The sequence below is a fragment of the Budorcas taxicolor genome, chromosome 24 (assembly GCF_023091745.1).
Source record: "Budorcas taxicolor isolate Tak-1 chromosome 24, Takin1.1, whole genome shotgun sequence".
NCBI lineage: Eukaryota > Metazoa > Chordata > Mammalia > Artiodactyla > Bovidae > Budorcas > Budorcas taxicolor.
Window position 1 is genome coordinate 15,654,780 of NC_068933.1, and position 14,380 is coordinate 15,669,159.

At 41.2% G+C, this 14,380-nt stretch overlaps 1 protein-coding gene across 1 annotated transcript; it reads left to right on the top strand.

Moving 5' to 3' along the window:
* The first annotated feature begins 203 nt into the window (after window positions 1-203).
* LOC128068363 (cytochrome P450 4V2) lies at window positions 204-13,605 on the top strand. The gene is made up of 11 exons (XM_052661513.1): window positions 204-417; window positions 3,080-3,192; window positions 3,571-3,656; window positions 4,433-4,623; window positions 5,020-5,089; window positions 6,378-6,504; window positions 8,399-8,590; window positions 10,734-10,836; window positions 11,820-11,954; window positions 12,049-12,228; window positions 13,433-13,605. Exons 1-11 carry the CDS (start codon window positions 204-206, stop codon window positions 13,603-13,605), a joined length of 1,584 nt encoding a protein of 527 aa, XP_052517473.1.
* Window positions 13,606-14,380: the final 775 nt, after the last annotated feature.

Consider the following 14,380-nt stretch of genomic DNA (forward strand, 5'->3'; position numbering starts at 1 on the left):
CCACCCCCTCCAACGGCCGGAGGGGGAAGTGGCCCTGCCCGGCGCGCCCCCTCCTGCGGCTCCGGGACCGCCCGCAGGCCGGGAACTCCTCCCAGCGCCCGCGCACTTGACCTCGGGGGGCTGGACCGCGCCGGCCGCCCGAAGCATCCCGCCCGGCGGTCCCCGCGGTCTCGGCCCGGGTGCACAGCGGCCCCGCGAGCGCGATGCTGGCGCCGTGGTTGCTGAGCGTCGGGCCAAAGCTGCTGCTCTGGGGCGGGCTGTGCGCCGTCTCCCTGGCAGGCGCCACCCTCACCCTGAACCTCCTGCAGATGGTGTTGAGCTACGCGCGGAAATGGCGTCAGATGCGTCCCGTCCCGACCATTGGGGACCCCTACCCCTTGGTGGGACACGCGCTGATGATGAAGCCGGACGCAAGAGGTAAGGGCTCCGGCCGCGTCCCCATCTGAGGGCCCGGGATTCCGGCGCGCGCCGCCCGCCGGCTCTCCTGCATATAGTCTGGACACTGAAGTGCCCGGCCTGCCGACGCCGGAAGAGAGAGAATTTGTCACCCACTCATTAAAAGACGGGTGCCCAATTCTATCCATGTTCCCTATGACACCTGGCAAAATTGCGGGTGCATCTGGTCCAAATGAACTTTGTCTGCCTGTGCAGCACAGATCGCAAGCTAAGCTCTTGTCCTGCTTTTTCTGCTGCTGCTTTTTCCACCTCGTAGCTGCTCCTACACCTCAGAACACTGCTGTCTTTGCTTCTGTCTGGGCTCTTAAAGCCTTTAAGGGCAGAAACTCCCCTGTGCCCTTGTGCTAAGTAGCTGCAGTCGTGTTCCACTCTTTGTGGCCCCATGGGCGGTAGCCCTCCAGGCTCCTCTGTCCAGGGGATTCTCCAAGCAAGAATACTGGAGTGGGTGGCCATGCCCTTCTCCAGGGGATCTTCCCAACTCAGGAATGGAACCCAGGTCCCTTACATCTGCATTAGCAGGTGGGTTCTTTACCACTGGCACCACCTGGAACAAGATAGATCCCTTAGAACACAGAAGCCTCTGTTTGTCTCTCTCTCTCTCAAAAGGCACTTGAGATTCTTCCCTATCTAGACATCACAAGACTTGACCACAACTTTGATTCCTTCTTGACTTTCATATTTTAGCCCTTTTAAGGAGGTTATATAATAACAAAACTTACGGCCAGGCCTTCTTGAAAACTCATGCAGGAAGTTTCAAAACTCTTATTTAAGAGTGAATTTATTTTTATTGAGATCGTCTTTTTGAAGAGAGAGATTTATATTGTTTTGTTGATGGAAAAGATCGCTTTAAGCTAGAAAAGTCTCAGAAGTATCTGAGATTTGGAGTTCTCCATTAGGGGGGATGAATTATTAACAGATATGAGCACTTTATTTTCAGAGCTTCCCAGGTGGCGCCGGTAGTAAAGAATCTGCCTGCCAATGCAGGAGACCCAAGAAACTGGGGTTCAAAAGGACTGGGGTTCGATCCCTGGGTTGGGAAGATCCCCTGGAGGAGGAAATGGCAACCCACTCCAGTATGCTTGCCTGGAAAAAAATCCCATGGACAGATGAGCTTAGTGGGCTATAGTCCATGGGGCTGCAAAGAGTCAAACACAACAAAGAACACGCACTCTATTTCATAGGGGTATAAATTGAATTACCCAGCGCTGAAAAGATTTGCTCAATATGACATGTTTTAAAATAAGTCAGGGACCAGAACCCAATTCCTCCTCCAATTAATTGTAAATACCAGTGGTTTTACAGGCTGAAGAGTAACTGTGATGCTTGAAGGGTTATTTTCCTTTGTTTTCTCAAGCAAAACAATACTGTCATCTTAAACTCACAAGAATACCACGAGGCCTTGTGGGAGAGTGTTTACCAAAATACTGAACATATTTTAGGGCAGAAGAAATCCAAGTAAACTTTTCACCAGCCAAACATCAAAGTGACTAACGTCACAAATGATCCAACACATTTATTTATATCAAAACCACATTTGAAAAGTCATCTTGAAAGTGTTAGTTGCACAGTCGTGTCTAACTCTTTGTGACCCCATGGACTGTACTCACCAGGCTCCTCTGTCATTGGGATTCTCCAGGCAAGAATACTGGAGTGGGTAGCCATTCCCTTCTCCAGGGGATCTTTCCCACCCAAGATTAAACCCAAGTCTCCTGCATTGCAAACAGATTCTTTACCATCTAAGCTACCAGAGAAGTCCCTAATACGTAAAAGCTGAGCTAACTTCCCTTTCTATCCTAAGGCTTTATAATAGTAAACAAAAAAGTTAAGTAAAAATATAGACCTTCCCATCCCCACTAAAGAAACTATGCTTAAGGAGCCTCATGTTCTTTTTGAGAATTTTTCTAATTGAAATCTCCACTGAATAAAACCTATTTTTAAACAAACTGCAAGTTGTCTTTGGAATTACTTTCTGAGTGAAGAGAATGACAGTGTACTGTCTTTCATAAAGGGCCATTTTAATCTGGCATATAAATACTGGATTTTGGCATCAGGCAAACCTTGGCTCAATTTCCAGCTTTGGAACCAAGTTGTTTGATTTTGGGAAGTTGTTTAAAACTCTAAGGGTGGTTTCTTTTTTTTCTTTTTTTTTAACCATGGATGTACAAGTCCATGGTTAAAAAAAAAGAAAAAAAGAAAAAAATACTTGTAATACTTGTAGTATTACAAGTCCATGGTTTAAAAAAAGAAAGAAACCACTCTGGCCATTAGTGCTAAATGAAATGTCTGACAAAGAAGATAAGTGTTGTGTGATCTCACTTCTCTGAGGAATCTAAAATAACGTAAGGAACTTACTACAAAATTCTTGTCTTTTTTTAAAAAAAGTATTGTAGTATAGTTGATTCACAATGTTACATTAGTTTCAGGTATACAACAAAGTGAATCAGTTATACATATATATATGTGTGTTTATATATATATATATATATATATTTTTTTTTTTTTAGATTCTTTTCTCATATAGGTCATTACAGAGTTTTAAGTAGAGTTTCCTGCACTCTACAGTAGATCCTTATTAGACAGAATTCTTGTCTTGATTGACTTTAAGGTTAAATATTTCTCCTAGATTTTTTTCAGCAGATAATTGATTGCACTGAAGAATTCCGACACCTGCCGCTGCTGAAACTCTGGCTCGGGCCCATTCCTCTCGTGGCCCTTTATAACGCAGAAAATGTAGAAGTGAGTATGTGGCAAATAGGGTCCATATTCCACTGTTTGATGGAGTGGGAATCTCATTAGATGTGGTCATTCTCCACATTCACCTGCCTCTCCGCATTGCCCTCAGTACATTCTCTTTTCAGTTCCTAGCTGGTGGCAGACACCAGGAATTATCTTGGGTGTTTTCTTTCAATTCCATTTAGTCCTCAAGAATGAATGACAGTTATATGTTCAAAACTCTTAACTGAATTTCTTTGAGGCACAGGAATAAAAATGAATCCCAGAGAAATAACAATTATGAAATCTTATTTTAAAAAATAGTTGTGTTCTAGCCAGATGTTCTTATAATTGATATCATTTTGATGTCTATATCTCTCTTTTTTTTTCTCTCTTTTTGAGGTAATTTTAAACAGTTCAAAGCACATTGAAAAATCCTATATGTATAAGTTCTTAGAACCGTGGCTTGGACTAGGACTTCTTACAAGGTATGTCAGTGGAAATTTGTAAAGCTGTCTTATAGAAACAGTTTCTTCTCTGGGTAACTTGTTATTTCAGGAACTGACCCAAAGTATTCTTCCAATAACAAGACTGAGCTCTGGAGAATTATGGGAGCAGGTGGAAGGAAGAGTCTAGTTAACAATGGGCCTTTGATTGACAGGAGTCCTGGGTATATGGTAATGTCCAGGCACTGTCTTCAATAGTGATAATCACTAGTGTTCCAAGAACAACGAGGAGGTACTGATATATGAATGGAGTAAAGCAAAGGCTAGTTTGGAGGAGAGAAATCTTGAAAATATAATTAAAAAGCAGTCACATCCCCCCAGAGAAGTGTATCAAACATAGGGACCTCAATTCTGGAGTCGATTCAGAAACAGGACTCCAGAAAAGATGGGACCCTTGTGGGGACTTTAGATAATTCAAAGATAATAGAGATTAAAGTAAATCCTGGAGCAGTGGCTCATCTGAGGACTATGGTATTGATAAAAGGGAGAAAAATTCTAATCTTTAGAACCTCAGAACTTAGACATGTAGGAAACATTTTGTTTCCATTTTTAATAAATGCCCCTGTAAATATTAGGAATATAGAACAATATCCAAAATATTCACATTCTGTAGCTATACATGAGTCTTTGTCATTGTGATCAAAGCAATCGAGAATCTACAGAATACGCTATTTCAGGAGAACATGGTGACTTGACTATATTTTATCTGTTTCAGATGTTGCTTCTTTTTCCTTTGTAACCATGTATTGTATTTCTAGTACTGGAAACAAATGGCGCTCTAGGAGAAAAATGTTAACACCCACTTTCCATTTTACAATTCTGGAGGATTTCTTAGATGTCATGAATGAACAAGCAAATATATTGGTTACTAAGCTTGAAAAGCATGTTAACCGAGAAGCGTTTAACTGCTTTTTTTACGTCACTCTTTGTACCTTAGATATAATCTGTGGTAAGTCTCACTGATTTATTTTTAAAGTTAGGCTGTAAAGAATATGGCCCAAATAGAAAATAACAGTTCATGGTGTATGTGGAGGGGGTCCATTTAGAAGGAATCTGGGGTTCATCTGGATAGTCAGTCCTAGTACTAAACTAGCCTCCTGAGAAGCAGTGGCCATTCATAGGACTTCAAATCCAGCAGTTACAGAGCCAACACGACCAGAAGGTCAGAGGGAAGGAAGGGCAGGAGCTGGGAGGAAGAGAAGCAGAAGATTCGAGAGAAAAGGGAAAAGAATTCTGCAATATATCAGAACAGGACATAATGTCTTTTTAAAAAATGTTTGACACTGGAAAATGTACCCAAGGTGTGTTCGTGAATTGAATGGTTACTTCTCACTCTATTTTACAGAAACAGCTATGGGAAAGAACATTGGTGCTCAAAGCAATGATGATTCTGAGTATGTTCGAGCTGTTTATAGGTAAATGAAATCCTTTCAGTTATTTCTAAAACTGTTACTGATTAGGGCTTTAAAAATTATTGCTAATCACTTCTGTCTATATTGTATATTTTTCATAATTTCAAAATGAAACATTATACTAAAAATCAACCTAATCATTAAAGCATGTATTTCAATAGTAGAGGAAAAGTTGTGTAAATTATAGCACATTCAGATTACACAGTAATTTTAAATGATTATTTTATAATATACTGAGAGATTATATTTTGATGCTAAGTTGTAAGAGAAAGATATACATTTTCATGGAAAAAATGAGAAGATACTACATCAAAATGTTAGCTGTGTATATTGTTATTGTGTGTGTGCTTCTTTTTCTTATTGTGTTTTATTTTGTTGTGGTTCATTCTCCTTTCCTATATTTTCTACACTTGAGTATGTATTATTACTTAACAGAAATAATCAACTTTACTTTTAAAATTGCTCACGATTATTAAGAGGCAGCACCAGGACCTGATTCAACATATCCTGTGTTTAATCCATGGCTCCTTTCACTTAATCTTATTAATTGTTGAGCATCTAACCTGCCATTCACTGCACAAGGTACTGACTAGTTTTATACGGGCACATAAAACAGTAACAGGGGAGACAGGCATTGAAGCAGCTGACTAGAAACTTATAAATTATGATAATGACTTGGAAAGAAAAGATCAAGTTGACGCGAGAGGGGAAACAAGGATAAATTTTACAGATTGAGTGGCCGTGAAAGGTCCTTTCTGTGGAATTGGCATCTAAGCTGGTCACAAAGGAGGAGGTTGTGTAGGTCTTTCTGCTTTTCGCTGGAAATGCTGAGGGTGGTGCTCGTGACAGCTGTGTGACAGACGAGGATTAATGAGCACTTTTCCTTGTAAGAGGGAAGTCAGTTGTTTTGTTGGCACTGAAGAGGAGTAAGCAAGCGAATCAGTGGGCATTAAAAAGAGGCAGGTTTCATACGATCTTGTGGTGCAAGGGCCATGTGTGGCCTGGGGAGGGCAAGACCTCTCCCTGGAGAAGAAGCAGCAGAGACCAGATGGCCATCTGGCCAGAATGTTTTATAATGGATTCTTCGTTCCTCTCAAGAACGCATTCAATGTTTAAGCTTCCCTGGATAGTCCATGCCTTCATGTTGATGGTGAAGCTTGGAGTTCTCAATAGCCTGAGACGAATCATCGCCATTCCCCAAATCACCCATGCTGAGACGACGCATCACATCAGGGCCCAAGAAATACACATTCTCAGTATGTCAGCTGATGTGTTTTTATCCTGTTTATAGGATGAGTGATTCGATACATCAGAGAATGAAGACACCCTGGCTCTGGCTTGACCTTATATTCTATATGTTTAAAAATGGACGAGAACACAGAAGGAGCCTAAAGATTGTACATGATTTTACCAACAATGTAAGCCCTCGATTTTTTTTTTTACTTGTGATAATACATACTCAACATAAAATTTACCATTAAGTGCATTCACGATGTTGTGAACCCTCGCCACTCTCCACTTCCAGATCTTTACAAGTCCAAGATTTTTATATTGTGTTACCATAGCCTGGAACCTGTGTCTCTTAAAAGGTGAATAATAATGGGAAAAAGTAGACAGCACAATTGCATCTTAATTATGTGTTAGCATTATGTATGTGGTTACTGGCAGGAGATGTTGGATGAATGAAGTTTTAGATCAAGGTGGCCACAGTGGAAGACAGAGTAATCTCCATTACTGGGTGGTGGGAGAATGACCAACAGTTTGTGTCTTTTAACTATAATTAATTATTTTCTCAAATTACATGCATTACTATCAATGCCAATAATTAATGAACTGCAAATTGGATGAAGGATACTATTTACTTAGTAAATATTGAAAATTGCATACTGAGTGCCAGGCATTAGGGGTTTCCCCAAGGATGAAGAGAAATATGGTGTTTTGTCCCCAAAGAACTTAGGATCCATTCATTCAGACCACTTAGCATCAGGTTTGGTCAATTGCTTGATAGGAGGAGAAAGTTGAAATACATGACCAAATTAAGTTTATGGGCTTTAGTTTTTCTATTCACTCAGAAAAGATCTAATGAACGTCCTAAAATGCCAGGCAGTGCTCTGAAAGTTAAAGTGAAAGTCACTCAGATATGTCCGACTCTTTGCAACCCCATGGACTATACAGTCCATGGAATTCTCCAGGCCAGAACACTGAAGTGGGTAGCCTTCCCCTTCTCCAGAGGATCTTCCCAACCCAGGGATCAAACCGAGGTCTCCCACATTTCAGGTGGATTTTTTACCAAATGAGCTATTAGGGAAGGGTTGCAACTAACATCAGTGAACAAAGACAGATTTGCTGCCATGGGGATGCTATATTTGAGGTATGCGTTATATTATACAGCAAGTATAATATAATGTCAGGGGCTGCTGCTGCTGCTGCTAAGTCGCTTCAGTCGTGTCCAACTCTGTGACCCCATAGACGGCAGCCCACCAGGCTCCCCCATCCCTAGGATTCTCCAGGCAAGAACACTGGAGTGGGTTGCCATTTCCTTCTCCAGTGCATGAAAGTGAAAAGTGAAAGGGAAGTCGCTCAGTCGTGTCTGACTCTTCGCGACCCCATGGACTGCAGCCCACCAGGCTCCTCCATCCATGGGATTTTCCAGGCAAGAGTATTAGAGTGGGGTGCCATCGTCTTCTCTGAATGTCAGGGGGTGAGTGAAATGGAAAAAAATAGAGTTAGGAAGATAGTGCTGGAGACCGGGGTAGCAGTGATATGGGAAGGTCTTTCTGATGGTGTGCAGAGAGAACAAACCTTAAAGAAGCCGGGAGCCAGCCACACTGGTGTCTGAAGAGAGAGACATCTAGGCAACAGGAACAGCAAGCACATCAGGTGATGTCACCTATGAACTAGCTGTTTCTTTTCTCCAACCCAACCAGTAATGAGAGCAATCCATCATTAGCCTCTTATATAATGACTGCATTCTCTTCACCACCCAAGCTTTTTCTCATTAGCTCATTCAAATCTCTGGTGCACTGTTTAGGGGACTACCAAGTCTATTCCTGTGTTAGGAGGATGGCACTTGAATATGCTGAGTTTTTCTGATGTTAAATTTGTTTTTAAAAGTCTTATCAAATAATGTCTTAAAATGTTAACAGGAAGCTTTATCTATATTTTCCACAACAGCCTAAGTTATTGTCGAGTCAGAATAGGAAAGGTTTACAAAAAAAAAATCCATGAAAGAAACTAGTATATTTTCATGGGAAAATGTATTATGGGGCTATATCAAACTCCACACAAGAGCATATTATTTAAATCATACAGGTCATCACTGAACGAGCCAATGAAATGAAGAGACATGAAGAAGGTACATGTAACGACAAGGACAAGGACTTTCCTCCACGCAAAACTAAATGCAGGGCTTTTCTGGACTTGCTTTTAAATGTGACTGATGACCAAGGGAACAAGCTGAGTCATGAAGATATAAGAGAAGAAGTCGACACCTTTATGTTTGAGGTATTTTATCTTGTCATATTATTTTTGGGTATCATTTTTAAAATTCCAGTTATGTTTTTGAATCTTTAGCATTATTTTTTAAAGTTTATTTGTTTTAAAGTAGCTTCGTATAACTGAGGATGAGTCACTAAATTACAACTAGCAGTTACAAAAGAGCCTGATTAAGTTATCAGATCAATTTCCTTCTTCAGAAAAAAGCCTTTGACTTGTGGTGAGTAAAGCAGTTTTCTTGGGATAACCTAAAACCCGTCAGACTTTTCCAAGTAAAAAAGCAGCCAGAAATTTCTCAGTTCCCTGTATTGCTTCATGCTTAAAAAACAGAAAAACCCTGAAACCCACAAGTCCATGTTTTCACTACCTCCTTTTTGAAGTTCTAGCAAATGAACTCCTGCTATGAGCTGCCCAAACTAAAGAAGATTAGCAAGAGCCCTCTGATAGCGAATTTAACTAGTTTGTGGATTCTAAAGGGATTTCTGGCCTTCACATCATTAAAAGAAAGTTGCGGTTTTTACAAAAGGTAATTCTAGTGTTATTAAATATTATAAAGAATGAATCGTTCAGTGGATGGATTGCCAAATAAAGATGAAGAAATGTTTTAAAAAGCACCACGTGGTAATATCCCGGAAGTGGAGGAACGTGAAGTGCATGGGTGGTTTAGCATGGCTCAGTGCAGGCCGCCCCCGGTGGGTTGAGCCGCCCTGCCTGCGGGTGTCTGGGGAACACACATGCTCCTGAGGGCGCAGTGTAGGAAAGCAGGCTGTGTCGAGTGTCCCTAGACCTGAGTTCTCCTTCTGGCTCGCTCCTGATTAGCCTTATGAGATGCTCCTAGTCACCCCAGATCCTTGTCACAGCTTCCCTATGCTCAGCAGGCATCTCTTACTTGTTTGGATCAGGCTTCCGCTTACAAATTCAAGAGTAGTTATTAAGAATTATTTAGCAAGAGCACCTCCTTCTGTGGCTTTGCTGAACAGCTGAGTGAAAGGGGCCAGATCTTGTCTGGAGTTCAGGGTGGCTTCCGTGAAGGCACTGCAGGCCGGAGAAAAGGCCAGGACGCCAATATCAGAGACTCCAAAAATACACGTTTTATAAAATTGCAGAATAAGCCTCAAACAATTCAACTTAGAGGCTTCCCTGGTGGCTCAGTGGTAGAGAATCTGCCTGCCAGTGCAGGAGATGCAGGTTCGATCCCTGGGTTGGGAAGACACCTTGGGAAAGAAGTGGCAACCCACTCAGTGTTCTTGTCTGGGAAATCCATCGACAGAGGAACTTGATGGGCTATAGTCCATGGGGTCACAAAGAGTCTGACACAACTGAGCGACTAAACAACAGCAACAACAAATTCAACTAGAAGCTGTTTTAGGAAGTAGGTGCTTTGGAGATTTCTGCCCAGAGAAAGAAAAATGACAATTATCACTTGTGTTGCCTAGAGAAAATGGAAAAGTGAGAACTTCCACAGAGGAATAATTTTGCCTTTAGTGCCCCTGAAAGTCTTATTCATAGAGCTTATACTATTATTATTGATTTTCCAAATAATTTTTTTTTCTGAAGGACTCAGGTAAACAATTTTGGGATCTGTTTTTAATCTCTAAAGTGTAAATAGTGGTATCAAGTATTTCATGGAGTTTTTCTGAAGAATAATTGAGTTAGTTTCTGCAAAGTACTTAGTATTTTGCCTAAAGCTCAGCCAGTATTACAGGAGGGAGCGTATCAACTTCTGGAAGTGGAGGATGTTACTCAGAACCACACATAGACTCCTGGCCTCCAGGGTCCACAGGTAAAGCCCACCTTACAAAGGCTAGAAGGTGCAGGAGTACAGGTCTGGCAGACTGGCTCATGAAAGTCAGACATTTCCCCCTTAAAAACAGTCTAGAGCACCTTGTCCCCTTGGGAAACTCCCTTATCACAACCTAGCCACTTCCCCCCACATATGGAACCTTGTGTGTCATTGAAATGTCTCTCCAAGCATGAATCTCCCCTCTGAAGGACTGTTTTGTTTCTTATCAAGGTGAAATACTGCACCCAGTTAACTTATTATGTTTGGAGTCATGGTGCAGCTGTCAGATCCAGACAGTTCAAAATGGAGTTCTCTCTTCTAATCTTTGCCATACAACTCTGCTAAGCTATTTTTTCCTTGCATTTGTAGGGCCACGATACAACTGCAGCTGCAATAAACTGGTCCTTGTATCTATTGGGTTCATATCCAGAAGTCCAGCAGAAAGTGGACAGTGAACTGGAAGAAGTGTTTGGTATGTTCAGCCCCTTCGCTAGTTACACTGTGGGCACCATGTCCACTGAAGCAAGAGTTGATCTTGCTCAGGAAGGGTATGCAGTAGGATCTGTTCTAAAGGTACCACACTAAGCAGGAAGGCTCCCATGTGGGGTCCCTTCCAATGCCAGTTTTCTTAGCAAGGCCTGGTTAAGAATATAGACATTTGCTAAGTGCCTGGCATGTGGTGCACAGATAAATGTTACAATCCTCAGGCATCTCACTGGTTCATAGATGAAGCAGATGTACATGCAAAAGCACTGAGTCATGGGGTCAAGGAAACCTGTTTCATCCCGCCTCGCATCTAGCCACGAATGAGAGAAAAGACACATTAAGCTGCTAGGATGTACATTTCTATTACACAGCCAGCAATCTACAGGCTGACACCAGCAGTGATGTCCTCAGATTCCCAGCACCACAAAAGCAAACCCTGTCTCATTACTTGACCACTCTCCTCTCTTCCCTCAGCCCCTGGCAATCTCGAATTTACAGTCTGTTTCTAATGGGACTTACTACCTGTTCTGGGTACTTCCTGGGCTTCTCAGGTGGCTCAGTGGTAAAGATTCCGCCTGCCAACGCAGGAGATGTGGGTTGGATCCCTGGTCAGGAAGATCCCCTGGAGAAGGAAACAGCCACCCCTTCCAGTATTCTTGCCTGGGAGATCCCACAGACAGAGGAGCCTGGCGGGCTACAGTGCATCGGGTCGCAAAAGAGTCAGACATGACTTAGCAACTGAACAACAGAGTACTTCCTATAAATGGAATCCTACAAATATGTGATTGTTGGTGTCTGGTTTCTTTCATGAAATAGATTTCATTTTATTTTGATTGTGGGTAATATTAGAGATTCTACTTTAGCTGTAGATATTTAACATTCAGTGTTTTGATGTGTATCCTTCATCAACGTCACATCTCCCAAGCTCAAATAATTTCATTGTTATTCTGTGCATTCTGTTAAAACCAGGGAAGTCTGACCGTCCTGTTTCCCTAGAAGACCTGAAGAAACTTAAATATCTGGAATGTGTTATTAAGGAGAGCCTTCGCCTTTTCCCGTCTGTTCCTTTCTTTGCCCGTAATCTTACCGAAGACTGTGAAGTTGGTAAAGATTGTATAATTTGAATAGCAGGGAGAGTGGGTTATTTTTATGGTCTGTCTTGCTCCATCCTCATGGCCTATTGACTACTTCTTGACAGCGGGTTACAAAATCGTGCAAGGCTCTCAAGTAATCATCGTGCCCTATGCACTGCATAGAGATCCAAAGTACTTCCCGGATCCTGAGGAATTCAAGCCAGAGCGGTTCTTTCCCGAGAATTCGAAAGGACGTCATGCATACGCATATGTGCCCTTCTCTGCGGGCCCCCGAAACTGTATAGGTCTGTATCCACCAGAACTTGTTTCACCTTTCAGGTTGGCAGAGCGATAGTGGTTTTCTTACAAAAATTTCTTGAGATATAGCATCCCATAGGCAACTGTCTTTTAAAAAAACTGACTTCCTTTTTCTTCCCCTGTGCTACACATTATTGCTTTAAAATGTGACTGTCACAAAGTTTATTAGTGTTCTGGTGCAGCCATAACAAAGTATCCTACACTGGGTGCTTAAGCCACAGGAATTTATTTTCTCCCAGTTCTGGAGGCTAGAAGTCCAAGATCAAGGTGACAACAGAATTGGTAATAAGCCTCTCCTTAGCTTATTGGATCCATGCTGCTCTTCTCCCTGAATCATAGCCTCTGTGTGTGTGTTCTAATCTTTCCTTTCCATAAGGATACCCGTCAGATTGGATTAGGATCCACCCATCTGACCATTTTAATTTAATTACTTTACTTTTCCTGTCTCCAAACACAGTCCTATTCTGAGATACTGAGTTTTAAGATTTATGAATCTTAATAAAAAAGCTATGAATTTGGGGGATCAGGGCACAATTTAGCCCATAACATAAAGCATAATTCTTTCCTTGGTAGACGTTGACAATATTGTAGCTTTTAGATGAAAAAAGAATATACTTCATAGGGTAGAAAACTTATGTATAATGATTTGTTATATTTAATTTCTGTTTGTTGCTTTTAAGAACTTCATTTTGTAAAACCAAAGCACAAAACACCCTAAGGCCAGCTGAAGTGCTGAAACGAAGTGAATGCACGTCACCAAGCATTATAAACACTTTCAGCTTCAGAATCTCTAGCATTTTATCATTTGCAAATACAGGCATTCATAAAATAAGACCAGATTTAAACGGGTGAGTCTGAAGCTTATTTGGTGACTCTGTAGTAAATTAAATTAAAGGCTCAATAAGAAAGTAATCTAGAGTAGTGGTTCTCAGGCTTGAATGAGCCCAGGATTTGGTTAGGCTTTTGCTAAAATATAAATCCCTGGCCCATCCCAGCTGTTCAGATGTACTGGGTGGGAGAAGGAAAGGGCACTCGAGAATCTTTATTTTTAACAAGCATCCCGAATGATTCTGATTCTCCCAGGGCCCATCGCAAAAATATAAAATTGTTTGCTTCCTCTGATTGGATTTCTGATTGCTCGAATTTAAGGTATATCTATCTAATGATGTTGGTATTTACTTTAATTTGAAGGTCAGAAGTTCGCCATAATGGAAGAAAAAACCATTCTTTCCTGCATCCTGAGGCACTTTTGGGTAGAATCCAACCAAAAAAGAGAAGAACTTGGTCTGGCAGGAGAGCTCATTCTTCGTCCAAGCAACGGCATCTGGATCAAGTTGAAGAGGAGAAACACAGATGAATCCTAACTGTATTACTGGGTTATGCTCTTATCATGAAAAAGTCTTTCTTTAAAAGGGAACTTTTCATTTACAATTTGTAGATCATGGATTCAGTATTCTTAATCCCTCAATTTAATTTTTTTCTTGTCCCACTTAGCTTAGGGTCAAGTCTCCCAAAGCAAGAGTTTCCATATCTTCATCACCATCATAGCTTTGACTCCTGGTCTTGATCCCAAGATAAATTAACTGGTGACTGTACGCTAATGAACATATAAAAACTTCTCCACAGAAGGATCCACAGGCCAATTCCATTCCAATCAACAGACCCAAAAGATACAATGTAAATGGAATTCTAGAATATTTTTAAGATGTTCTTATTGACTCAGGAATAAATATTTCATGTACGCATATACATTTGTTCAAAAAGGCTGTGTAATTAAGAACTATGACTTAAGGAGCTTAAATTTCAAGAGTTGTATCAGTGGCATCAGTTTTGAGGAGAATAATCCTTATGGTACTTTTCAAAGATTTAATCATGTACAGTGGATCATTTATGTTCACTCATAGATTCTGTTCCTCTTTCCCTTTGGACTGTGTACTTACAGCTTTCCTTTCATTTTTCACAGCATCACAATTACCTTTCTATATTGTATATTATTGGGAGAGATTCCTCCTGGTAATCTCTAGTCCCTTTCCATGCCTCAGGGCATTGATTGGGAGCTCTAAGGCTTTGGAAGGTCTAAGGACCTTAGAGATTTTCTAGTTATGCAGTGACCTCTCCCTGTCTACAGGTTCTGAATCC